Source organism: Chionomys nivalis, chromosome 15 (assembly GCF_950005125.1).
Source record: "Chionomys nivalis chromosome 15, mChiNiv1.1, whole genome shotgun sequence".
Taxonomy (NCBI): domain Eukaryota; kingdom Metazoa; phylum Chordata; class Mammalia; order Rodentia; family Cricetidae; genus Chionomys; species Chionomys nivalis.
The window spans coordinates 67,920,998-67,939,857 of NC_080100.1; the positions used below are offsets into that span (position 1 = coordinate 67,920,998).

Consider the following 18,860-nt stretch of genomic DNA (forward strand, 5'->3'; position numbering starts at 1 on the left):
AGGAGGGATAGATTGGGGGGCAGGGAAAGGGGGAGGGAAGAGAGGAGGAAAGGGAGGATGCAGTTGCGATGTAAAATAAACAAATAAATAAATAAGAAAAAAAAGAATTCCAAGCCAGCCTGGGCTACATAATAAGATCCTGTCTCAAAATTCAAAAACAAAACAAAGCAAACAAAAAGTGTGCAGGTGTGTGTGTGAGTGCATGCCTGCACATGTCTTTGCGTGTGTGTGTGTGTGTGTGTGTGTGTGTGAACTGGGGACTGGGAATAGGTCAGTGTTCAGTATGGTCCTACAACATGCAAGCACTAGATTCAACTGTCAACACAGAAAGAAAATAAGGAGGGGTAGTAGAAAGGAGGAGAAGAAAGATGAAATGAAAAAGGAAGAGAAGAATGAAGGGAAGAAGAAAGAGAGATGGGGAAAGGGAAGGACAATGAGAAAGGTGGAAAAGGGAAGAAAACAAAGACAAGAGGAAGCTTGCTTGCTGCGGAACACAGAAACTCAGGAGTTTGGGCCAGCCTGGGCAACTTAGTAAGACATTATTCTTTTTCCTTTCTTTTCTTCTCTTTTTTTTCTTTTTCTTTTTGCCTTTTTGGTTTTTCGAGACAGGGTTTCTCTGTAGCTTTGGAGCCTGTCCTGGAACTAGCTCTGTAGATAAGGCTGGCCTCAAACTCACAGAGATCCGCCTGCCTCTGTCCCCGAGTGCTGGGATTAAAGACATGTACCACCTATTATTTTTTTCATTTATGAATTTTTTTCCATGAGTAGAAGTAAGTAAAAACTATATTTTACTAATTTTGGTATATGTTTGATATTGTGTTAACCAAGAAAAATAGTAAGGCTATATTATATAAAAATTGCTTAAAAGAAATTGATGAGCTACCCAATTTTGTCACTACTAAATTTCTCCTACAACTTCTTGTACAAGGCAGTAATTACTACTGCATGTTATAATTGGATCTAAAAATATCCTTGAAAGGTCATGTGTTGAGGGTCTGGTAACCAGTCTATAGTGACCTTGGTGGTGGCAGAAGCTTGAGGGACTGAGGCCCAGTGTAAGGAAGGTAGGTACCTGCAGCGGATCCTGGATCCTTTGGCTCTTTTCATCCTAGGCACCACAGGTGAACAGCTCTGATCTACACGGGCTCCCGACCCTGATGCCCTGCCTGCTCTACACACAGAGCAGGAGAGAGACACACAGTGCCGACTGACACCTTTGAAGCTGTGCACCAGCGTAAACCTTCCCTACTGATACCTTTGAAGCTGTGTACCAGCATAAACCTTCCCAGTGACACCTTTGAAGCTGTGCACCAGTGTAAACCTTCCCAGTGACAGGGCTGAGTGGCACACTGACAACAAACAAGTAGCTTCTTCTTACAGTTTTAATCCTCAACTCTTTGGGGACTGCCTAGCATACAGTATATTCTCAACAACATTTTCTGAACACGAGAACAAACTGATGACTGAACAGGTAAACATACACAAAGTTGTGTTCAGTCTGTAACTGCTAAGATGTTAAATCGCACTCAAGTTAGTAAGAGGACAGTGTTACATCACTGTGCCTCCATTTTCTAACTGAATTAAGTATTGATTTTCATGATGGCAACCACGAGGAATAAACAAGTTGATACCATCTGCTGGGTTTCATTATCCTGATCCTCTATGTCCTCAGCAAGCATCTGAGTCAGTTTTCTCCACAGCTCATAAAGCTCTTGCTTGTCTGCCCCGTCTTCTTGCCGTGTCTTTATCAATTTATTCCATGTCCGAGCCACCTATTGAAAAGGAGATTTCAATAGTTAAATTACCTTAAACTTAAAATGTTTAACGTAAAGACCAAAATCATTTCATCAATTAACATACAATATCCCATGCCATATGAACTCCAACAAAAAAAAAAAAAAAAAGTGGATTAGGCAGATTTCCAGGGTTCTTCTATCAGAAATGTTACTTAGACAGGAGAAAGAAGACCACACCCCAGTCCCACGGTTTGGACAGTAATACATGGCTGCTAAGCCCCACAGGCCACAGGCACATACTTAGTAAACGTAAACCAGAATCAAAGGTTAGAACTAGGATATCACAAATTGTAGTTCAATTTCCAAAACACTGTAATGTATTTCTCAAAATTTTTGATATCACACTATCTTAATTTTTAACTTGCATTAAGCTACATGAAGCCTTTTTCTAACCCTTTCACAGAGAGCCTTTAGAAGCCACTGACCAACCTCTAGGTATCTCTTTTCCTGGTGATGCAGATCCACGAGTTTCCTACAGACATCACACCACTTCTGCTTGTCAACACTTAGGTTAAAGAGAAGAAGAAAAGGAATTTTACTCTGATAGCGGAAACAAAGACTTCAAAGCCTTAGACATTTGAGACAACAGTGTTATTGTAAACAAGTCTTTTGTAAAGGGTGAGGAAAGATCATCATTCATTATCTTGATCATAAATTTTAAAATTCCAAACTGAGTCAGTCACTGTAATAGTCTTTTCAGACTAATTCAATCACAGGAAATTCTGTGACAAATTCCTGGAAGAAAATTGCCCCTAAATTCTCAGTAGATGTTACCAATCCTTCCACTTAGCTATTTTTGGGTGTCAAGAATCTGGAATTATCTAAAACGCAAGCTGCTGGGCACAGGTGGAAGGGATTTTCTTGACTGAATCATTTGAGCTGGGAAGACCCACCTTAAAATCTGCGCCACACCTTCTTGTGGCAGCCTATATAAAGGACATGAAGGACATGTCTGCTTGCCCTCACTCTGGCAAGTCCATTCCTTTACTGGCATCAGAGCCTACTGCTTTGAAATTCCTGAGTTTACCTCAGACCATCTGGGACATCCAACCTCATCTCATGGACAGAATTATTACTGGATTCATGGGCTTTCTCTGTTGCAATAGTCCAACCACAGCCTGTAAGCTACTCTAATAAATTCCATGTATATATATGTAGATTCATTGTATCAGTTTTGAGAGAATCCTAACATATAATTCCTCTCTCTCTCTCTCTCTCTCTGATTTTTTGATACAGGATTAGCCCTGTAGACCAGCTCTATATAATTCCTAATCATTCTATCCTAAGTCAGGCTTGTGAAGACTCTGCCCTTTCCCCACATGCTCCTTACCTTTCATAGAGATCCAACAGCTTTTGGTAAACCCCAGGTAAATCACCCTTAGCATTTTCATGATTACACTTCTCATACAAACTTGCTAGTCCCTAAAAAAGGAAGCAGCGGTAAAGATTCTTAGTAAAATCTCGCATGTCCCTACATTTATTTATTGTGTGAAATAATGCACTAACACCTAAAAATTACCAACGTTTACAGATGAATTATGTGCAGGATTTCCTTCCAAATAAAGTGAAGGTATGAAAGAATCTTTAAAATCTTCTGTTTAAAAATAATCCATTTGGGTAGGAAGGTAAATAGTGATAAACAGTATCTTTGGCACCTAAAAATAACTTTTACATTTAGAAAATTTAATTTTTTTCATGAGACAGGCTTAAATGCTTATTTTAACACTGGAGTCTACACTTGCTTTCCCCATACTGTAGGAAATGAACCATGTCTCCAGACCTGCTTTCCCCATACTGTAGGAAATGAACCATGTCTCCAGACCTGCTTTCCCATACTGTAGGAAATGAAACATGTCCCGAGACCTGCTTGCCCATACTGTAGGAAATGAAACATGTCCCGAGACCTGCTTGCCCATACTGTAGGAAATGAACCATGTCTCCAGACCTGCTTTCCCATACTGTAGGAAATGAACCATGTCCCGAGACCTGCTTGCCCATACTGTAGGAAATGAAACATGTCCCCATACCTGCCAAGCAAGCAGCTGCTCTGGCTCTAGTTCGGTGGCCTTTTTATAGGCGCCCTGGGCCTGGTCGGGCTGTTCCAGTTCAGCTGCAGCAACACCGATGAAGACCCAGGCATTATAGTTATTTTTTTCTTGTTTTAGCACTGTCTGATTAAGAAAAAAGATGAAAGTAAGTTATTACATTTTGAAAACTACTGAACAAGCAACAAAGCAATAGCCAGGACACTGGATTTGGTGCCAACAGAGCAGCCCACAGAATGGTACCTAGCCAGGTACAGTGAAAGAAAGATCGTAAGGGTTTGGAACATGAGGTACCTTTTAGTAAAATGCCCAAGGGGTCTTGATAACTACATAAAATGATCCGACCCTTACCCCATGAGAATGTTGGGTAGAGAAGAGCAGCAATTCCTAGTCACATCCCTGCCTCCAAATCACTGCAACCAACTCCAATATTGCCTTTTCCATAATAATACATTCTAGGGGCTGGAGAGATGGCTCAAAGGTTAAGAGCACTGGCTGCTCTTCCAGAGGTCCTGAGTTCAATTCCCAGCAACCACATGGTGGCTCGCAACCATCTGTAATGAGATCTGGTGCCCTCTTCTGGCGTGCGGGCATACATCGAGGCAGAATGTTGTATACATAATAAATAAATAAATCTTTAAAAAAAAAAAATAATAAATAAATAAATCTTTAAAAAAAAAAATAATACATTCCAAAATTAAAGACAAATTCTCTGTGTCAGTTACAGATAAATTCATCCTAATATAACTATACCAAGCAAATCAACAAAGGCAATAAATGTTTAAATAATACCTGCCATCTAGAACAAAATTATACACAGATATTTCTTTGAGAGATATGAGTATTTACTAAAGTAAAGTAAATAGCTTAAAACAAGATTAATATATTCTAGGGAAAGGAAAAAAACTAGGAGCTAAATTAAATCTGGCTCTCAAGGTTTTGCATATTCTAGGGAAAATCACACTTCTATGAGTTGAATCTATGATGTGGTATTCCCCTGTAAGCTGTGAACACCACTGTTTAACAAAGAAACTGTCTTAGGCCTGGGCAGAGCAGACAAGAAAGAGAGGTAGGTGGAGAAAGCTAAACTGAATGCTGGGACAGAAGTCAGAGTCAGAGAGAAGCCATGTAGCCCCACCAGAGACAGACGCTGGAATGTTACCTGGTAAGCCACAGCCTTGTGACAATACACAGATTAATGGAGATGGGTTAAGATATGAGTTAGCCAGAAATACGGTTAAGCTATTGGCCAAACGGTATTGTAAATAATATGGTTTCTGTGTAATTATTTCCGCTGCTAAGCAGCCAGGAACAAGCAGCCTCCTACAACAGATTGCTGCTCCAATGTGTGCTAGCTAAATCCACATAAAACCTGAGAGGGCTTGGCAAGGAATTCTAAACAAAGTTTAGTCACATTTTCTTTTTTTTGGATGGGCTCTGTTTCCTGGTGACATGCTGCAGGTCCTTTAAGAGAGGTCTTCCTGATTCTCTTGATTAAGGTATTGTGTTTGTGCAACTCATTTAAAAATGTAATATATAATTAAGACATAAAGGTTAACAGATAATCACCTATAATAGTCAAGCTTGTAGTCATGTTAGTTAAGCTTTCTAGATGTACAGAGATGTAATTCAGATGGAGAGGCATTCTTCAAATCTTTCAAAGACGACAGAATATGGCATTTAAAATGTTTAAGAACTCAGGGCTTTTCATGACAAAAAGACACATTCTCAACCCCATCACTCACCGAGTTCACTTTAATAACACAAAACTTCCAGTGGGCACTTATTAGGGTTAAACAATCTTTCAAACTTTTACTCATAAGCTTGTAATCCTTTGGCCTCTTAAGCATAAGTTTTTGCAGCATAAATAACAACTGCCTCAAACCTGCTTTAGTCTCAAACTAGAGCAGCAACTTGAGCATCTCATCTCCTACCATCAACACACACCACCAAAAATAGAAGCTATCAGAGAAAAATGCTTTTATTTTTCCACTGCCAAATCAACAAATGGAGCCCTGCATGGATCTATCTGTCCCTATCTTTTTTCCTGCTACAACAGAAGAGGAGCTAAAGGCTTCCTGTCACACTCTGCGTTGCAGAGGGTGATCTCCCTAAGGACTTCACTTCTACCTCTACTATCTGTTTCTCCACCACATTCAACTTCTCTGTTTAACAAGAACATTCCCATCAGGATGTGAGGAAGCTTTAGAATTTTTTTTCTTCCACCCACTGGTCAGATAGAAACTGGAACGTCAACATTCCTCAAAATAATAAAATGCTAGGTAGGCAAGGTGGCCCAGAGGTTAAGGTGCGTGCTATCAAATCCAATGACTTGAGTTCAAGCCCCAGGACTGACGCAGCAGAAGGAGAAATGACTCCTACAATCTGTCCTCTGACCTCCACAGCACAACACACATAACAGATACATTTTTTAATGTAATACAACAATAATAACGCTAAAGTATTGCTGCATTCCATAATGCATGGTGCTTATGATACGTCTGGCTTTAAGAACAAACATGGCTTTGGTAATTTAGAAATAAAGAAAATCAAGTGCAGCAATAATAGCCTACCCCATTAATAAGGAGATATGCTCTATTGGTTCTACCACTTGTCTGAATGTGGACAGTAAATGACTTATACCTCAAAATAACTCATAAATTGGTACTATATTTGGCTGCCAAAGAAATAAATATCTTTTACCTTGCAATGTTTCAAAGCTTCTTTGTACTCTTTGTTTCTGATTGCATCTCTTGCACTCTTCAGGGCAGTCTTCACTTCTTTGCTTGACATTCTATCAAGACAAGAAGTCACAGTGAACATACAATAATATCTCCCCAATGAAAAGAGTCCCAAAAAACTGAACCGTGTGAAAAGGAGACATCTACCTCCTGCTCTCTGGGACAGTCTGTCCCCTACCCTACACACAGCTCCTCAGATTTCTACTCCCATGTCTGTTCCACATTGGAACCTCCCTGAACGAGTTACTTAAAATTTTACTCCTTCCCCATCCTACTCAAAACCGCGTATTTTCCCTTCTACCCTTCCCTTGCTTTACTTTACTTCAAATGCTCAACACATCTCCCGTACGTATGTTCTACGGCTCTAGCCACTGTGTGTAGTCTAGTTCTGTATAAAAGGGTTTTGTCTGCTATCGCTTTTTTGGCTCCAGGATTAGTATCTGACAAATGGCAGGTGACCGACAGGTGCATGTTGAAACTGAGCTGTTAGAATTACACTCACTCTCTACACATTTAGCTAAAGTACAGATGATCTTATGAACAAGGACCGACAATACATAGTAATTCCAATACAATTTTATAAGCAAGATCCAGTAGAATAAGCTAAAGACAGAGAAAAACAAAAACAGCTTTGGTAACTAAGATGAGAGAATTTTTAAAGGCTAACACAGTTATTTTAATACTAGATTTTGTGCCATGTAAACCAGAATACTGTCCTCATATTGAAGATTACTGTAATATTACTTTCTCTAATGAGAAATAATATAAATGTTTACACAGGGATAGAAGACTGTGCAAAACTGCACACAAATACCAGCCATGAAGAGACACTACACGTGCCCAAGTGTGGTATCAATTCCTGTAATCCCATCATCAGGGAGGCAGAGGCAGAAGAATCACGAGTTCAAGGCCATCCTCTGCTACGCAGCAAGTTCAAGGTAACCTTTGCTACATGAAACTTTAACACTCTGTATACTGATTTTTTAGAAATAACATTTTAAAATTTTCAAAGATATATTACTTTATCAGCAAAGTATTTTATTTAATATTACAATATATTAATTTAATCATAAATAAGGTAGTCCATGTTAAAATTTTACAAATTACTGACTTACCCAAAACAAATACAATCACAATACAATGTTTAAAAGAGAAACATTTGTATTTTCTGCTTACTCGACCTACTTCTAATCTTATCATAAAGATAAAGCAAATAAAGTTGATTATTGTTCTCTCAAGATCTGTGAAAAAAAAAATCTGTGAAGAATTGTATTGGGATTTTGATGGATTGCACTGAATCAATAGATTGCTTTAGGTAGGACTGCCATTTTTACTATGTTGATCCTTCCCATCCAAGAGCATGGGAGATCTTTCCATTTTCTGGTATCTTCTTCAATTTCTTTCTTCAAAGACTTAAAGTTCTTGTCAAATAGGTTTTTCACTTCCTTGGTTAGTGTTACCCCAAGATACTTTACGCTATTTTTGGCTATTGCGAAAGGTGGTGTTTCTCTGCTTTCCCTCTCCGCTTCTTTATCCTTTCTGTATAGGAGGGTTACTGTTTTTTTTTTTTTTTTTTTTTTTTTAGTTGATCTTGTATCCTGCCACATCACTGAAGGTATTTATCAGCTGTAGGAGTTCTTTGGTAGAGTTTCTGGGGTCGCTTATGTATACTATCATACCATCTGCAAATAACAAAAGTTTGACTTTTTCCTTTCCGATTTAAATCCCCTTAATCTCCTTATGTTGTCTTATTGCTATTGCTAGAACTTCAAGAACTATGTTGAAGAGATATGGAGAGAGTGGACAGCCTTGTCTTGTTCCTTATTTTAGTGGAATGGTTTTGAGTTTCTCTCCATTTAATTTGAAGTTAGCTGTTGGATTGCTGTATATTGCTTTTATTATATTTACATATGATCCTGTATCCCTAATCTCTCCAATACCCTTATCATGAAGGGGTGCTGAATTTTGTCAAATGCTTTTTCGAAAACTGGAAGCAGACAAGATCACCTGACAAAATTTGGGAGCATGGTGGCGGGGCAGGGGGTAGAAGAAAAGGGAGAAGGGGAAAAGGAGGGAAGAAGGAGAGGGTTGGGGAGAGCTTGAGGGAATGGGATAGCTGAGATGGAGCAAGGACAGATAAGAGAGCAAGGAAAAGAGATATCTTGATTGAAGGAGCCATTCTGGGGTTAGCAAGAAATCCAACTCTAGAAAAATTCCCAGGAATCCACAAGGATAACCCCAGCTAAGACCCTAAGCAATAGAGGAGAGGGTGCCTGAACTGGCCTTGTCCTGTAGTCAGACTGATGATTATCTTAAATATCACCATAGAGCCTTTGTCCAACAACAGATGGAAACAGAGGCAGAGACCCACATCAGAGCACTGGACTGAGCTCTCAAGGTCCAGTTGAAGAGCAGAAGGAGGGAGAGTATGAGCAAGGAAGTCAAGACCATGAGGTGTTCACCCATGAGACAATTTGCCTGAGCTAATGGGAACTCACCAACTTGGTGTAGGAGGGTCATCTGTCTATGTGTTACTTTCGTTGGTTAATAAAGAAACTGCCTTGGCCTTTTGAGAGGACAGCAGCTTAGATAGGCCGAGTAGACATAACAGAATGCTGGGAGAAAGAAAGCAGAGTCAGGCAAACACCATGATTCTCCGGCCCCAGATGGACATAGGTTAAAATCTTGCCGGTAAGCCACACTTTCGTGGTTTTACACAGATTATTAAAAATGGGTTAATCAAGATGTGAGAGTTAGTCAATAAGAGGCTAGAACTAATGGGCTAGGCAGTGTTTAAAGGAATACAATTTGTGTGTTGCTATTTCGGGTGTAAAGCTAGCCATGTGGGAGCTGGGCAGGACAAAAAGCGGGCCTGCTTGCCTCATCACTACACCAACTCCAACTAGACTGGGAATAAATGAGCATGGGATCAAACTAGTCCCTCTGAATGTGGTTGACAGTTGAGGCAGACTGAGGGGCCAATGACAATGACACTGGGGTTTGTCTCTAATGTATGTACTGGCTATTCTCTTTAGATGTATACCTTGCTCAACCTGGATGTTGAGGGGACGCCCTTGGACTTTCCACAGGGCAGGGTGTCTTGCCCTCTCTTAGGATTGGAAGGGAGTGGGGGGGAGGATGTGTGGAGGGAGTGGAAGGGGAATGGGAGGAAGGGAGGAAGTGGGAATTTGGATTGGTATTTTTAAAGTAATAAAATAAAATAATAATAATAAAAGATAAAGCAAAGACAGATGAATGGATGAATAGATAGATAGATACATATATAGCTACATAGATAAGATAGATACATAGATAGACAGATAGATAGATACATACATACATACCTAGATACTAAATAGCTACAGACTCTAGATATTCAGAGTAACGAATTAGGTGACCACCACAGCACACTGCCATAGTATTCAAATGTAGTATGGGAACACAATAAATATTCTACCATCATAAGCACACTAACACATTATAAAAGCACCATACATGAACACAATCTATTATGAACACAGTACATGAACACTGTATACAAACACGTACACTAATATAGTACACTAGCACAATTCGCTCACACAGTACACTAACACAGTACACTAGCATTGTACACACAGTACACTAGCACTTTAAACAAAGTACACTAACAGAACAATGCAGTACACTGAACTAACACTGTATACTAACAGTTTACACTGACACAATTCACTCATGCAGTACATGTAGGTCCATATTTCTACATGGCATGGTGACCAGAATCCCTGGCCATAGTTTGCACCTGCCACACAGGAGGTCGTCAGTCACCTAGCCTGTCGCCATCCCTAACAAAGGGTCAGGATGTTGTTCTGCTCCTTCTTTGTAATTTGGAGGAAGCCTGGGATAGAGATGCTAATTCAGCCTACGTGATAGAGCTGGCATACAGAACAGGAAGACAGAAAGACCAGACAGAGCAGGCACAGGTGGGTGTGGACGTGACCTCAGCCATTCACCTGGTCACCTAGGAAGCAGAATGCTAACGAATTTCACCCTCGGTTTATGTTTTGGGATATAAGGTTGTTTGGAAAGTAAACACAGAGAAATTTTCAGGATATGAACTGAGGATTTCCTGAGGGATCACTGAGAATCTCCCTCCTGATAAAGCCATGTAAGTTGTGTCTTTAATCCCACGGCTCCCCTCTGGTCCTGGAGAAATAATTTAGGGTCCAGGCTGGTACCAGACCCCGACAAGAACACTAACTCAACACAGTAACCCAGAACCCTAATTTGATACACGAACACAGCACACTAACATGCTACATTAATGTAATAAATACACTAACACGCTCCACTAGCAGTGCACTATCATGGTACACTAACAGATTATACAAACACAGTATACTAACAGAACATTACCAGTACATTCCAGCCAAAGTGAAATGTACAAATACAAAACAAATCTATGATGTTAGAGATTTCAAGATAAGAGTATTTTAACTTAAAGCAAGCTGGTATTCAGAACAATACAAAAATTAATACATTATACAATCAATTTAGCTGTGAGACATTCAGATTTCCCAAATACAATTTAAGAACTTGTAGCAATAATTACTTAATTTAAAACAGCACATCATATTCTATCACCTTTGAAACTACTGTCTTACCTGAAAGTATCTTGATATTAATTCAGAGGTGAATTGAAGAAAAAATCTTTTCAGTCTACAAATCTTAATGGCAGCAACTAACAAAGTTCAGTGCTGATTTCACATTAACTTTCTCAAGCCACATTCCTTCTATTAAAAAAACCTGTAGACTAAAAGAAAGAAATCAATGAGGATGACTGACCTGGACAAACAAAGAGAGATACCCAAGTCAAAGGGTAGGGGGGGAGAAAGGGAAGGGAAGGGAAGGAAAGGGCAAAGGGCAAAGGGCAAAGGGGAAAGGGGAAAGGAAAAGAAAAGGGGAAAGGGGAAAGGAAAAGAAAAAGGAAAAGAAGACTTTATGTGGGAGCATGCACAAGTTAGAAACAACGTGGACCCACGCTCAGCTCACCCACTCATGACGAAACACAAAAGGGCCCTGCTGCTCTGAAGAATACAATCTAAAGCTGGAGAGACATCTAAGACATCATGTGAACCATGAGAGAACCAAATGTTAAAGATTAAGAAGAAAATCCTGTAGGAATTTAGAGAAGGTGTGCTGGGTAAGCACACAATGACTACTAGGAGAAGACAGGACGTAACAATGGAGAGGAAAAGAATTCCAGTCAGAGAAAGGGGAGACAGGAGGAGGGGAGAAGGAAGAGGAGTGAGAGACAGAAGCCAACAAGGGTAAAGAAAGCACAGCCACCTAAGATGCTAGATCTTGAGAATCAGGTGGATGAACATAGAATAAGGACAGCAGCAGGGAAACATCACGACTGTGTACGTTATTTTAAGCACACTAGAGACAAGCACACTTTCTCTTGATAACAGCTGCCGTATTCAGTACCTTCCATAGCTATGTGTTTCCACATGGAATTCTTTACACTACAATATAACCATCCCTTCTCTTCCCATTCCTTTTTCCTTTATAAACAGGCTCTCAGGTATTCCCTTCATCAAACACATATGCATGTATGAGTGCATGTTAATTCCAAACACTCCTAATATTGCCACTCCCTATGATGTTATCGGGGCCAATGACATTCAAACTACCACATACTTGTTTTAACCTGTAGTATAATTTTTTTTAAAAAAAAAAATCTATTGAAGGAATGGTAAAGAACTATTAAGAGAAGACAGACTGCCTGCTTGTTATTTAACAAACCACTCAGTTCCTACCTGTTATCACACCTGCATCTTCTTTTTGACCTGAATGTCAATCTGCTCCTTACCCACTTTTTTCATCTAAATCAAGTAAAACAACCATGAAATGGTGATATAAAACACCCAAACCCTTCCAAAGTTTTTAAAAATCAGATTCACCATGATCATAATGTGGGAGCTGATGTATGCTGTGAATATGCTTTTTGCCATTGGTTAATAAAGAAACTGCTTTTGACCAATGGCTTAACAGAGTAAAGTCAGGCTAAAAGAGAGAGGGAGAGAGCAGGCGGAGTCAGGGAGAAACCACGTAGCTGCCGATGAGGTAGCTGCCGCTGGGGACACGACTTTGTGGTGATTCATAGACTAGTGGAGATGGGTTAGTTTGAGATATAAGATATATATGCTTAAGCTATCAGCCAAACAGTATTGTACATAATGTGGTTTCTGTATGATTATTTCGGAGCTGAGCAGCTGGGAATGAACTAACAGCCTTCCGCCCACATGATCACAATCTAAAACATAAGAAAAAAAAATCTGTATGATTTCAGTCTTTCGTCTTTCCCAGAAAGACACTAATCTGCATCTCCAAATTTCAATAACTCCTTTTCACCTGTAAAACTTTATGCAGTCCTGAGTACAAAGGTACATAAACAAAGGTATACAAATCAAATACCTACTGAGAGTACAACATTCTTTAGTTGCAAAGAAAATTTGCATAAGAGTGAAATGAATGTTCATTCCTAGACAAAGAATTAAATCTTGGATGGATATTTGATACTGCGACATATAGAGTATCTTCAAAATCTTTCAAAACTGGTAGCTATTTTGACTTTAGAACTGTCGAAGCTAAGAGCACTGCTTCCCATACGTAGATTACAGAAAATGGCAGAAGTGACAATTAGGGCCATTGCAGAAATTCTTGGAAGTTCTGTCGTCATCCCAAACCAAAATTCACTCTATGAAATTTTTTATGAAACACAAACAACAACTCAAAGAAAATTTCTTAAAACAAATCATCCAAAACAACTAAGATGTATTAATATAATTTATGGATGCTAAGGAATGTTGGTAGGAGACATTTAGAAGTCTTTGTTTCCGATGAACCTTTATGTTTCTGTAAGAGCAGATTTGAGGGTACGTCCCTATTGATCAAAACACTTCAGAGGATTTGGAGAACAGGCTGGATCTGACCCAAAGTCCTCTTCCCTAAGGACTAGCTTTTCTGATACTGGATGGTACCATGTAAGCTGACAAGAGAGAAAAGTAATCAACAGTCTTCTATATACAATATAATCACCAGTAATATCTACAAACCACAATGACCAGAAGAGTAAAGATTCCCACAGGCAACAGTGGCACTGACATGTATGTGAAAGCCAACCGCTATCTAATCAGAGTAACATCTGCCCAATAGGAAGGAATTCATTCTGACTACAAGCCTAGCAACTCCCCATGCCTGTGAGGCCATGGAGCCTAGCGAAAAACCTACCACTACCACTTCCCTACCTGTATAATTTCTAGGCTGCATTTTTCTCTTCCCCTCTAACTGCATTCCTAATACTTACCCTTATACCCACAGACAGTGTAGCTCTCACCCTTCACCCAAGAAGCTTCTCTTACAAGAGTTGGAAACCATCACAGAAAGCTATAACTGGTCAATATGCTTAGAACAACTGACTGCAGTTGCTCAACCCCAATTGATTCATCTACAACACAACCCTACACCCTAGGCTCACCCAGAGGCTATCAAATTATAAGAGTTAGAGTACCAGGACATCTGTTGCAAACATGTGTTGCCTATCTATGGCGGGGAAGGTGTCCCCATGAACTCAAAACAATATAGTTACCTAAACAAGACCCGGGTAAGGACAACAGTAGCTGACATGCCAACATGGAGAGTGGAAATCTCAAAGATCTCTGCCTATAGATGAAATAGGCAATTAATGACTGCTGGGAGAGGAATGAAACCACGAACTGGTTATCGATACCAAGTGGTCCACCCTAACAACATATACATGTGAGCAACAATAAATTCGGTCAGCAGTTTGTATGTATGTATTCATTTCTACATATGCGTGTCTAACAATAATAATTAAAGAAAAAGAGGTTATGAATTTGAGAGGAGGTTGATGTGGGATTTCCCTTTGTATGCTGTGAATATGTTTTATTACCACTGGTTAATAAAGAAACTGTTTTCAGCCAATGGCTTAACAGAGGAAAGCAAGGCAGAAAATCCAAACAGAGATGTAGAGAGAAGGTGGAGTCGAGGAGACGCCATGTAGTTGCCAAAAAAGAAAGATGCAAACCGCCAGCCAGAACCTTACTGGTAGGCCACAACCTCGTGGTGATTCGCAGGTTAATAGAAATGGGTTAATTTAATATATAAGAGTTAGCTAAAATATGCATATGCTATTGGCTGAACAGTGTTATAATGAATATAGTTTCTGTGTTATTATTTGGGTCTGGGTGGCCAGGAAATGAATGAGCAGGAGGCGATCGCAAGAAGACACAAAAGGCAGGGAAGTGCTGAGATGATGTAACTACAGCACACATACATTTTTTTTTAAGTTTAAAAACATTACTCAGCCCATCTGCAACTTCATCCTTGCTCTCTGAAGAGGTAAGTTTCTTGCCTGCTTAACTGCCAACAAACACAGAGTACGTCCTCTTCAAATAAGCCAGGACATAAGTACTAGCAAAAAAGCCTGCACTATCCTGTGATGTGGGAGTGTCATATCAATCTGTTGATTTCATTGGTTAAGTAATAAAGAAACTGCTTGGCCCTCATAGGTTAAAACATAGGTGGGTGGAGTAAACAGAATAGAATGCTGGGAGGAAGAGGAAGTGAGCTCAGATGCAGGGCAGCTCCTCTGAGAGACAGACGCCATGCTCTCCTCTCCAGAGCAGACACAATGAAGCTCTGACCCAGGATGGACGTAGGCTAGAATCTTCCCAGTAAGCACACCTTGGGGTGCTACACACATGAATAGAAATGGGCCAAGCAGTGTTTAAAAGAATACAGTTTGTGTGTCATTATTTCAGGTATAAAGCTAGCTGTGCAGGAGCCGGGCAGGACGAAAAGCAGGCCCGCAGCTCCCTACAACAGATGGCGCCCAGACATGGGGCACTGAATCTACAGAAAGCCTGAGAAAGCTTGGGAAAGAATAGAGTAAAGCATGTTTTCTTGGTAGCAACAATTTCTCGGGTCTGCTCTGCCTGCTAGAGGCAAGCAAGCGCTCTCATCTAAGAGAGGCTTCCTGACTCAGCTTCAGCTGCAAAACCCTGCAGCTCATTAAGAGGTCCTGCCACGAAACACTTAAATGGTATTGATAAAAGCTGACTGCATGCTTGTTTGTTTTCGGCCGTAGCAAAAAAAAAAAAGTTGTGCTGCTTTAAAATGCTGGCATTCTGGTCCATCCTGCCAGGGCAAACTCTGACTGTTTGAGGCAGGAGGGCCGACTACAGAGAGAGGACTTGATTGTTGTCTGTGGACGTAATGCTGCAGTTTGCTTGTTGGCAAAGACCTTGAAACGTCACAGAGTTGTGGTGATAAACATGGCTACAGCTGGTATCTCCGCCATGAGGCTGGAAAGCTAAGGAATGGCTGGATCCAGCCGTCAAAGCCACGGCTTTCATCCTACTGATATTGCTTGGTAAATTAAAGACTCATGTGGTCAGAAAAAGAGAGATATACAGTAAAGAGAGATTCAAAGACAAAGAAAACTTTAAATGATTTACAGTGTGTTTAAAAATATATACAGGCTGAAAATTAAAGTTCTTAAAAGTAAAATAAGGAAGAAAGAGAGTAGTTGGGTGTGGTAGTGCACACCTTTAATCCCAACACTTTGGAGGCAGAGGGAGATTGACCTCTGTGACTTCAAGGTGTGGTAGCACATGCCTTTAATCCCACTGCCTGGGAGGCAGAGACAGACGGATCTCTGAGAGTTCAATGACAGCCTGGTCTAAAGAGTTATTCCAGGACGAAGATATACAGAAAAAATAAAAGTAAAAGTAAACAAAATAGAGTTAAAATAAAGCTGCACAAAGATGGAAAATACACAGAGAATCTTGATACTGTACGCTATTATGCTCTCTTTGAATTGTTTTAATGCTGAGGAAGGAGCAACAGATGCTAAAAGATATTTGTTTATAAATGCTGCTGAACTAATCCAAGATAGATATTTTCAAAATACCTTGACTTCAGAATTTGGATCTAAGGATATGATACTTTGGAAAAGAGTTTCTTCTTTTGTTTTCACAGAGGATGAGACTCTTTGGATTGCTTCTATTTCAATATGGTATGATAGACCACGCCCTCCTGAAGGGTTGCTGTGAACACCTTCAAAAAATTATTTTGGTCAACTGCCGACTGAGAGGAACCTAGCACACAGGTTATACCATGAAAGACCTGAATAACAGCGCCCCCATTCAGCAGGAAGCAGTTTGGAGAGAAATAACTGCGCCCATATTCCCAAATATTGTTTATAAATGTTCTTTTACATTTAAAGGGGGTTATGATATAGGTATGAATAATTTGCATTGATATGGATTTTGCTTTAGTGATTTAGATTTAAGGTCAATTTTGTTATATGTATATTTATTTCTGATCTTGATTAAGGTATTGTGATTGTGTAGTTCATTTAAAAATGTAATGTATGTAGGTTGTTAATGGATAATTATTAATAATAGTCAAGCTTGTAGTCATGTTAGATTTTCTAGATGTACATAGATATATTTTAGATAGGCATTCTTCATATCTTTCTAAGATTATAGAATATGGCATTTTAAATGTTTTAATAACTTAGGGTTTTTCATGACAATGAGACACTCTGCTCCTGGCAGCACCAATCTACTTCAAGAAGAAGATGGGCATCGAAGAGGCACCTTATGGAGTTTGATAGCTATTTGGGCAAGAAACTGCTCTTGCCTGGACTATTGTATAAACTGGACACAGAGAACCCGCAGAGAGAGGACTAAAGGTGAGATGATCTTTTGGGGTTCCTGATTTATGAAAGAGTCTGCGAGACATTCTGCAGGACCTAGCAGATAGTGACTGAACTACCTTTGAAATTTCCTGCTTCATAGAAAAGTCTCTGGATACTATGGGCCTGTAGGCCGAAGATGGATGCCCCAACGGTACAGAGAAACTTTGGGTGACTGTCCAGGCAGCGAGATGTCTCTGTCATTTCTAGAGTTTTGAAAATTGCTTACTTTTTGTTTGCTTAGGTAATATTGTATTCTTCTGGCGTCTTTGATGGAGTTGAAGAATAGATAGATAGTTATAGTTTTCCATTGTTATGATAAAAGATAAAATAGATATAACTGTTTTGTCATATGTAATTTTGCTGTTAAAGTTAAAGCCTTCCTTTTTTTATTTAAACAGAAAAAGGGGAAGTGATGTGGGAGTGTCATATATCAATCTGTTGATTTCATTGGTTAAGTAATAAAGAAACTGCTTGGCCCTCATAGGTTAAAACATAGGTGGGTGGAGTAAACAGAATAGTGCTGGGAGGAAGAGGAAGTGAGCTCAGATGCAGGGCAGCTCCTCTGAGAGACAGACGCCATGCTCTCCTCTCCAGAGCAGACACAATGAAGCTCCGACCCAGGATGGACGTAGGCTAGAATCTTCCCGGTAAGCACACCTTGGGGTGCTACACACATGAATAGAAATGGGCCAAGCAGTGTTTAAAAGAATACAGTTTGTGTGTCATTATTTTGGGTATAAAGCTAGCCGTGCAGGAGCCGGGCAAGACGAAAAGCAGGCCCGCAGCTCCCTACAACAATCCTGATCTACTCAACTGGAACACAGTAGAACTTTTTAACTGTTCCACCGAGATGTGTGTTCTTCTCCAATTTAGTAAGTGTCCAAAAGCAAGGTTCATATTGCTTGGAGCCCCTTAAATAATCAATCTCTGCTGGCTAGTTCTATGTCAGTTTGACACAAGTTAAAGTCATTGGGGGGGAGAACCTCAAATGGGGGGAGAGAACCATTAGACTGGGTTGCAGGCAAGCATGTTGAGAGCATTTTCTTCATTAGTGACTGCTGGGAGCGGGCCCAATCTATTGTGGGTGGGACCACACCTCGGCTGGTAGTTCTGGTTTCTATAAAAAAGCAGGCTGAGTAAGCCACAGGGAGCAAACCAGTAAGCCTCACCCTTTCATAGACTTTGCATCAGCTCCTGCCTGCCCTGTTGGAGTTCCTGTCCTGACTTTCCTCCCCAAGTTGCTTTCACCATAACAGCAGTAACTCTAACTAGGACACAATCTTGTTGAGTAGTACATATAAGACACACCATGATCTGGCAACAAAATCTAGATCAGCAAAAGGAGTATCTCAGCACTCAGACATCACTCTTGGATAGCCCTCCAGTTTTCTGTGCATCAGTGCTTCTCCCAACCATTCATTCTACTTACTCCTACTTCTGCCTATTCTCATGTCACTCAACATTAAAAACCAAGGTGAAGTGTCAAGCATACAACCTGATCCATACC

At 40.0% G+C, this 18,860-nt stretch overlaps 1 protein-coding gene across 8 annotated transcripts in view; it reads right to left on the reverse strand.

Moving 5' to 3' along the window:
* The window catches only part of Skic3 (SKI3 subunit of superkiller complex), a 119,322-nt gene that overhangs the window by 97,244 nt on the left and 3,218 nt on the right, over nt 1-18,860 (reverse strand). For 5 of the 8 annotated variants that reach the window (XR_009058368.1, XM_057789728.1, XM_057789724.1 and 2 more), the window contains exons 2-7: nt 11,226-11,374; nt 6,545-6,635; nt 3,824-3,967; nt 3,127-3,218; nt 2,226-2,301; nt 1,632-1,772 (exon numbers count right to left, since the gene is read on the reverse strand). Coding sequence is in view for 7 of the 8 variants with exons in the window: in XM_057789728.1 (XP_057645711.1) it covers nt 1,632-1,772; nt 2,226-2,301; nt 3,127-3,218; nt 3,824-3,967; nt 6,545-6,634 (543 nt within the window). In the remaining variant the exon portion in view is untranslated. The remainder of the gene's footprint in view (nt 1-1,631; nt 1,773-2,225; nt 2,302-3,126; nt 3,219-3,823; nt 3,968-6,544; nt 6,636-11,225; nt 11,375-18,860) is intronic. The other 3 variants (XM_057789726.1, XM_057789727.1, XM_057789725.1) reach the window with 2 other exon arrangements.